Below are 9,134 nucleotides of genomic sequence, written 5' to 3' on the forward strand. Positions count from 1 at the left end.
TTGTGACCGTAGCAATTGTTGCTTTAAAATCGATCTTTATTTTTTAATATTTTTGCATCTCTGAAAATTGCACGTGTCTAGCTATCTCGGTTCATGAGATACATACTAGGTGATGGATAGACGGACAGACAGTGGTGGTAAAACGATTCCTTTTTTATATACAGAATACTAAAAACAACATAAAAAAACCTCCAATTAACATCAAAATACAAAATTTCACAAAAAAAACTCCGTTCATTTAGAAATTAACCCGAAAAAGTCAAAAAAACAAAAAGCTCCATTTCCATTTTTCTATGTCAAACAAATTCAATGCTTCATCAAAATAAAAGCAACATGGCGGACGAGAATTGCGCGGGAAATCGTACCTCAGTGTTGCAACTCGTAAAAAATAACGAGGGGTGTAAACCACAAAGGTTTTTATACTGCTATTATCATATTTCCAGAAACCAATTACCGTTTAGGGCGCTATTTAGCATTTTTGACGGGAAAAAAAATATTTAACGCTGTATTCGGGGTTGTAAAAACAATTTGGCGGGAATAAATGGGGAATTTGAATTTTAAGTCGACTGTTGGAACTATTTGCAAGGTCCCAAGGTTTTGCTGACGCGATGAAGAAGTTAGAAGGACTTGAATCAGGCAAAACGTTGGGATTTTTTGGAAAATTATATTAATTAATGCGAGAGAACGTTTTCATGTTGAGATTCTGAATACATTTTAATTTGTTAATTATGTAGAGCGCGGTTTTCTGGCTTCATCATCAGAATGACTCTAAAAAAGTATGCAAAATGTCATCCCATTTGGTTGTCAATTAATGATATTTTATTTGTTTTTGAATAATATTTGTAATTCAAACGATAATGATGATTTAATGAACTTTTATGGTGCGAAAACTATAGAAGAAATACCCTTTTCGTGACCGGTAAACAACAGTTACATATTGTCTGCTCGCTAACGCTGACGAATCACTCAAATGTATTGAACTGACAAGTCAAAGTCACTTGTTAACTTCCAGAAAATATTAGACCACGGACTTACCTTACAAATACGATTTTTACCAAATCTTAAATAACTTTTTTGAGATAAAAACGGTTTTCAAACAAATGAGTGGCTTTGACGCGAATCGTTCAGATTTAATAAAAAGATAACATTGTTTTAATGAGATTTAAAAGGGAATTTCAATGGAGAAAGATTTTAAGACTGGTACTCAATCAGAAGTATTAGGGTTCCTCAATCAAATGGTAAAACTGATCACGTGCGGTTGGGATTTACGATGGTTCCGTACAAATATGTATTGTTTTATCCTGAGTCTTTGTGCATGTGACTTGAATATTTGTGAAATCCAGGACACAATAATTCAATTCTCAAATACTTGAGAACCTTTTTAGATCAAAATAAAATAAAAGAATCTGATTAATTTTAGCGATTTCAGAAATAAATTATCTGTGAGAATTTCAATTGTCTAGCTATCATGATTCATGCGATACAATTCGTTTACAGACGGATTGAAAGATATTGTTGCCTTATTAACGAGATTCCATTTTTACTTTTTGGACGCATGGACCCTATAAAAATATTATTATAACAGGCACAGTTCTATTTCCCAAAACTGCCCCTTTTGCGCGCCATTACTTGCCGGCCATTAATTTGTTGTACCACGAAACCACTAAGGCATCACCATGTTTTGTTTCCCCTTGTAATAAAGATTTATGATGTGACAAATATTATGATGATTTTGTTCTGCCATCAGAGGGTCTAAAACCATGTCATAAAACTAATGTTATGACGGACCTGACAGGTAGCTAGGTTGAGGAGGTCAGATAGTCAGTCGCTCCTTGTATAACACTGGTACTTAGTTGAATCCGGTTAGAGTGGAAGCCGACCCAACATAGTTGGGAAAGAGGCTATTATATGATGATGATTTAATGGGACCAAGACAGCGCTACACATGGTGTGGAGTGGCATTTCCCTGTAACTATGGCTATAATACTATTATTTCGAGATATTTTTGTTTTCCTCAACGCTGGGCAAAGGTCTCCTCTATAGACTTCTACAATTGTCTAACCTGGGCCATATGGATCCAGCACAAATATTATAAATTTGATGATAGATGATAGAAAAAATTAGAGGCCTATTTATCCGAAAAGTTTTTGAAAAAATATCTAAAAATATCTGCTAAATTTCGACGATTCAGTAGATATCTGCAACAAAATTCCAAAGACGTTAGCAAAAAATATCACTAAGACGAATACTTAAGTCTAAAATCAGCTTATTTGCTAGTCCAATCAAATACTATTTCTGATATATCCGAAAACTATCAACCAGTTATCAAACGTGACCGTTTTTTTTAAATGTCTTCCTTCCAAAAAATATCCAAAAAATATCTGAAGAAAACCGAACCGTCACAACACTAATACCAACCTCTTCCAGGACGCCGGCGACTACGTCTGCCAGATATCGGACCGCGTGGCACGGGATCAAGTCCACACAGTTGAGGTCCTGGTCCCGCCCAGCGTCAGGGCGTCACCGGAGTCACGTCACGCGGCGGCGCGGCGCGGTGGGGCGGCCGTGCTGGAGTGCAGGGCGGCGGGGAACCCTGTGCCTACTGTAACGTGGCATAAGCTTGTAAGTGTAAGTGGGTGATGGGTCGGTGATGGAAAAATGATGGGTGGGTGATGACTGGGTGATGGATGGGTGATGGAAAGGTGATGGGTGGGTGATGGCTGATGGATGAGTGATGGTCAGTTGGTTGATTGGAAGAAGAAATTAATTGGCAGGTCTACAACAATTACTTCAATCGTTGATAACAAGTCAGCGATTGGCAATCCAAAAATCTTAGAATCGCTGTGAATGATCAAACACATAATAATATATTTATTGAATTATTAACTTGCCAGTAATTTTAATTTAGACAAAAATCAATTTAAGATCAACTTGCAGAACGATTAACAATCAGTTTGCAATCAATCAGCAACAAATTTGCTGTCAGTACGCGATCGACTTGTCAATTAGCAACCAATTTGCAAGCAATGAACAGAAAGCTTCATTTAAAATATTAATCGACACAGAAAGGAACATCTTTTATATTAGTAGGTGATTCCTGTTTTCCAGAATGACACCAACACGCGGCTGGGAGAAGGTCCACAACTACAGTTATCGAGACTAGAGAGGGGACACAGCGGCCGATACGCCTGCACTGTCGATAACGGTGTTGGTGCTCCTCTAGTTGCCGAGTTCCAGCTGCAAGTACTATGTAAGTAACATCCCCACGGTGGGCGCTATAACCGAAGCTGTTAATAACAACAGCCTGTAACTGTCCCACTGCAGGCCTCTCATACAGAGAACGAGCGTTGATCATCACGCTTGTGAGCTGCCCCACAGTGGGGTGCCATTACCGAAGCTGTTAATAACACCAGCCTGTAACTGTCCCACTGCAGGCCTCTCATACAGAGAACGAGCATTGATCACCACGCTTGTGAGCTGCCACCACAGTGGGGCGCCATTACCGAAGCTGCTAATAACACCAGCCTGTAACGAATGGTATATTATTTGCAGATCCCCCGGAGATTACAGTGGAGAGATCCTGGGTGCATACCGGGGAAGGATTCAGGGCTGAGCTCCTGTGCACTGTGCTAGCCGACCCTCCAGCAGAAGTAAGTTTCATGAACTACTACTACTAGTATAAAACATTTTAATAAAAATTCCCACCTTGATTTCCACCATATTATTTAAGCTTATTCAACTTTGTCTTTCATCACAAATCTATGCGTTATATATACCCTTTAAATTCCCATTTTACTCTCTCTCACTTGACTTTCAACCCTCATGAACTTCTCAACACCTTCCCCTATGTTTCATCCCCTCTCGGGTTTTAGAGCACCAACTCGATCCCTAATCTTTCCGCTATTCTCTATTCTGGGCCAATTTGACTCATCCCACGCGTTTTGAATTTAAATCATGTCACCACGGCTTCTAGACTGCCCATGGCAGCGTCGTCAATCTGCTGACTCCCATTGTGTGATGACCTTTGTTAAGCGGACACTTTCCATTCATTTGTTGTGGCCCGCCCAATTATATTTAATCCATGTGGCCTGTTTGCCGACCTTAGTACTCAAAGCGTTATTCATTGAGGAGGTCAGATAGGCAGTCGCTCCTGGTACTCAGCTGAATCTGATTAGACTGGAAGCCGACCCCAACATAGTTGGGCTAGGACGATGATGAGTTTTCGGGATTCGATTTTGTAGCTTAACACGAAGAATTCTGCTTTACATAATTTTAGTAATCTCTAAGATGGAACTTTTGAGAAAGATGGGATATTAATTTTTCTATATACAAGATAAAGTCGTGTTAGTCATACTATTTATAGTATTTATAACTCAAGAACGGCTGAATTGAGTTTAGCTGAAAATTGGACTAGAGGTAGTTTAGAACCGGGAAGGTTCGCGAGTCGAACTTGTGGTAGAAGATTTTATTGTCTGTATTTTTGCCATCGTCCGTTAATTGATATGAAGCTTGACAGGAAAGCCACTAATTGATATATTATATAATGATATATTTTTGTTGTTTTCCAGGTAACTTGGTACCAGAACTCCTTCCCGCTGAGTGCATCGGAGCGGGTGACGATGTCGGCGCGAGGCAACAACCACACTCTACTCATCGCGAACGTTCAGCCTGAGGATTTTGGGAACTACAGGTAAAGGATCTAATCACTACACAATATAAAACAAAGTCGCTTTCTTTATCCCTATATGTCTATGTGTGCAGTTTAAAACTTTAAAACTACGCAACAGATTTTGATGCGGTGTTTTTTGGTAGATAGATTGGATGTAAAGGAAGGTTTTTATGTAAAACATCTAAATAAATAGTGGAGAAATACTGTTATTTTGGAGGTGAATAATATGATGTCGTAAACAACTTACTTAACTTAGCAAACATAGGCTCAACTACGAGATCTAAATAATGTTCTACAATATTGTACACGATAAGTCTACAAAAAATACAGCAATTGTCTATCTTTTAAGGTTGACTAAAAAAAAAGTAAGCATCTTTGAGTTAACCGTTAGTGAAGAACTGGTTAAGTACGACTCAAATTACGCATAATTTTGACATTCCAAAAATCACACTTGCTTATCTTTTAAATTTGATTTTCTTCAACCACCCGTTTATCCACAGCTGTGTGGCTGACAACAGTCTGGGTAGAGCGAGACAGCACGTTGAGGTGTCAGGGCGGCCGGGGCCAGCTCGCTTCACGTCGGCTCCTCTTGCTCGCTCGCACACTCGATACATGCTCGCCTTCGCTGTGGATAGCTACCCACCGTTAGATGAGCTGAGATTGCTGTATCGGCAGCTGGCGGTGAGTACTCTTTGTTAGACTGTAGATGTTACCCGCGTCTCCAGCATAGACTTCTGTTTACAAAGAGATAGACAGACGGACTTAGTTTCGTTCGCGGCACGCTTATTTCATTGATTTTAATAAAGAATATTTGTGTCAAATTTGGCTACCCCTATGACCCCTTTAAAATGAATATACTAGAAAACCGCTTTGCACGTATTTCATTACTTTAAACTAATAATATTTATGCCAAATATGGAAGCCGGGGTCCATTCCAAAAAAAATATCATTAAACTTTTACCCCCTAAAATCCTTTTTTTAAGTTAAAAAGTAGTCTATGTCCTTTCTCAGGCTCTAGATTATCTGCGTACCAAACTTTACAATCAATATATTGATTATATTATAACTTACTAGCTGTTGCCCGCGACTTCGTCCCCGTGGGTAGAACATATAAGTTATGATTTATACCGGCACTGTTTTTTTCACATTTTCCATTGTATCTTCGCTCCTATTAGTCGCAGCGTGATGGTTTATAGCCTAAAACCTTCCTCGATGAATGATCTATTGAACACAAAGAATTTTGTAATTTGGACCAGTAGTTCCTGAGATAAGCACGTTCAAACAAACAAACAAACTCTTCAGCTTTATATATTAGTATAGATAATACATTGTCCTATCCCCGCAGATAAACGAGTCGTTCCAGCAGCCGGGTCGCTGGCACGACGTGGTGATCCCTGCGCCGGAGCCGGGCGGCGCGCTCACGCACCGCGTCACGCACGAGCTGCGCGCGCTGCAGCCCGGCGCCGTCTACGAGGCCATCGTGCAGGCCAAGAACAGATACGGCTGGAACGAGGTCAGGAACTGGGGTTGGAAGTATCCACGGTAGATGATTGAGTGATGAGTAGGATGTTATTATAGATACACATTCTGAACATATTGTCCAAGTGTGTGTTTTAAGTGCAATAAAGTATAAATAAATAAATAGAAATGGATATTTTTTTGTGGATGTATTTGCAAATTTAATAAAGGTCTCGGGTCGAGTCTGGATGAGGCTAGCACAGGACCGTAGAAATTGGCCTATGCCCAACAGTGGGAGGATAAAGGCTGTGGATGATTCGGAAATTTCTATGTATGTTTATCTTTTGTCCAAATTTTAATACATTTTATGACATAAACATTTTTGTTTCAGGTCAGCGACATATTCCAATTCCACACGCTCGGTGGATCCCACACAGCTCACGCAGACGAACTAACGCCGATGTTCTCATCAACAGAGAGGATAAAGCTCGCGAAATACGCCATCTTATCAGCATTGTACTTCGTTTTAGCGCGCGTTATTTAAATTCGACCAATCAGAACTCTCCGTTTGACAACTTTTTTAAACTGTTTATTTTTTTAATCGTGAAACGATGAGACACCAACACGTTTTAGATTTAAGCTTTTTTAAGAGTTGTGATGGCTGTTTGTAAAATACTGATGCCATTTTTTTCTAGTTTTTTTTAAAGTAAGTTCTGGTTTTTGCGCGCGGTTTTTGTATTCTCACTTTTTATGCTGAAATTAAATCAATTTGTACACAAATATACAAGCGTTAAAAAATAATGATAAAAAATGAAGAGCAAAGTTATAATACGTAAAATATTCTCGAAACATTTCAACTGACATACATTTGATATTCAGTGTCAAAAATCGCGCGCAAATCAAAAACCACAGATAATAAATTAAAATGGCTTTTAACGACGCTTATAATGTTAGTGTTGCCAATACCTCGAAAAATACTACCATTTTGTAAAAAGCGCATCAATGTTAGGTTCCTTGAAAATAATATTTTGAATGTTATTTTTGTAGATTCACGCACATTTGACTTTCTTAATAATTAAGTTAACATTTAAGCAATTTTTATCAGTTTACAAAGAGATAGGTTGTGTTTAATTAATATTATATTACTTTAAAAATTAAATTAGTAATAATGATGATTATTAAATATTGCCTAAGTTTAATCCTTTTTTAATCCACTTTAAATTAAAATAATGTCATAATAATATTCGTGTACAAAGTCCTTTCTATATTACCGTAAGAAAACATCACAAATAATCATTAATTATTAATTTAGTAAAATATTACTCGAAAGGAACCTTCAGAATCTACATCTACATAGTAAATAATAAAAAATACTTTTTAATAATTTCGCATAAAACCAGCTTTTCACATTTATTGAGGAACATAATATTTTTACTATAAAAAATCCATAATAAAGTGAATTTATTAATATATGTAGTTATAATAATATTGTAAGTAAATCCTGAAACGAGAATTGATGACAAGCCTGAGAAATGATACGTGAGTTTTTAATAAAGAGATTTTATATATACGAAGAGACAGATAAATAAAGTGTGGGAAGAGAAAAGAGAAATTAAAAATGTTGTTTGAATTCCTGAATAAATAATTTTTACTTAGAATTGCTAAAAACTGGTCAAGTGCGCGTTGGACTCGCGTGCTATGTGTGGTTTCGTAAAAATAGACTACAAAAAAAACATTCACCAGCTAATTTTTGACTAGCCAACCTTACCGGAGTAATAGGTGTCCGTCTGATTAACCTGTAAAGGTCCCTGTTTTGGTATAAAGGAAGTGTTAGCGAATATGTTTATATAGACCCGAGTTGACTGTGTTGACTTTATCGGAGTTACAATTTGTATGGATAATTTATTACAAACCGCAACTTAACATCGTGCTTGTTAAAGCAGTTTTAATGTCTTACGGGATTGATTAAAAACCTCTTTAATAAAATCTCACGTAACCTACAATAACAATTGCAACAAATATGCAAGCGAAAAACGAAAAAAAAAACATGACAAATTTACACCGTACACCAAAACGTATAATTTACTTGTCTTATGACAGTTAAAATTTCTTCTGGTTTTATTAAATAATTTAATATTTGACAAGGAAAAGCTATTTTTCTATTTTCTATTATTCCTTCGTGTGTTTGAAGGGAACTGAAGATAGGTAATGAATGTCCTGAAAGCTGCTTATTTCTATTTCTTTATAGATTTCATCTAACACATAACTTTAACATGTAACATTTGAATAAAATCCTGTACTTATGTGGTGTGCATAAAGAAGTGGCATAAAAAATTCAAACAATGCTTAGTCGAGGTAACTTTAATTATAATATACTTAAAGTGAGTATAAATATATTATGCCATTACTTTTTTTATCTAGCCCACTGTGTCCGACTGCTGGGCAAAGGCCTCCCCCAAATCCTTCCATGATTCTCTGTCCTGGGCCACATGAAACCAGCGTAACGATCTCGCCACCGCTTCCTAGGCCCGGCGACGACGCTGGCTACCATAATGTGGTGACTTTACTCATTATTTTTTCTTTTTGGTGTAAGGTGTTTTGACATCCCATTGTGAGTAGAATCATAGTTATTTGTGTTAAGTAAGCAATAAAATGAGTTAGTGATATCGCTATAGACGTATAATGTGTATTTTATTTATTTTCGAGCGTTTCATGATATTTGTGAAGACGTGTGGTAGTGGATTGGGAGACATTTTTATTATTCGATAGACTTTTGTAAAAGTAATTAGACCATGTCGTATTATGAAACATTTTTGTGACTGAAGCTAGGTTGATATATTTAGTGGGACTTGCTGCTAGCTGTATCTGTGTAAATACAGTTCTGAACCTTGAAAAAATAATTATCTCATGTGTAAAATGTTCATCAGTGATTTAGCACAAAATTGAGGCGACAATACCTGCTACGAAATCTAACGGAGCAAGCATAATTTATTCTCTAGACCATTCA

The 9,134-nt window shown here is 37.2% G+C and overlaps 1 protein-coding gene across 4 annotated transcripts in view; it reads left to right on the forward strand.

Moving 5' to 3' along the window:
* LOC113491651 (igLON family member 5) overlaps positions 1–8,456 on the forward strand; it is a 108,970-nt gene extending 100,514 nt beyond the window's left edge. For 3 of the 4 annotated variants that reach the window (XM_026868727.1, XM_026868729.1, XM_026868728.1), the window contains 7 exons: positions 2,428–2,622; positions 3,091–3,250; positions 3,553–3,650; positions 4,569–4,690; positions 5,170–5,350; positions 6,015–6,182; positions 6,519–8,456. In XM_026868727.1, the coding sequence (XP_026724528.1) occupies positions 2,428–2,622; positions 3,091–3,250; positions 3,553–3,650; positions 4,569–4,690; positions 5,170–5,350; positions 6,015–6,182; positions 6,519–6,671 (1,077 nt within the window). In that variant the 3' untranslated portion in view covers positions 6,672–8,456. The remainder of the gene's footprint in view (positions 1–2,427; positions 2,623–3,090; positions 3,251–3,552; positions 3,651–4,568; positions 4,691–5,169; positions 5,351–6,014; positions 6,183–6,518) is intronic. The other variant, XM_026868730.1, reaches the window with a different exon arrangement.
* The last annotated feature ends 678 nt before the right edge of the window (positions 8,457–9,134 follow it).

Source organism: Trichoplusia ni, chromosome 3, assembly GCF_003590095.1.
Source record: "Trichoplusia ni isolate ovarian cell line Hi5 chromosome 3, tn1, whole genome shotgun sequence".
In the NCBI taxonomy this organism is placed as follows: Eukaryota; Metazoa; Arthropoda; class Insecta; order Lepidoptera; family Noctuidae; genus Trichoplusia; species Trichoplusia ni.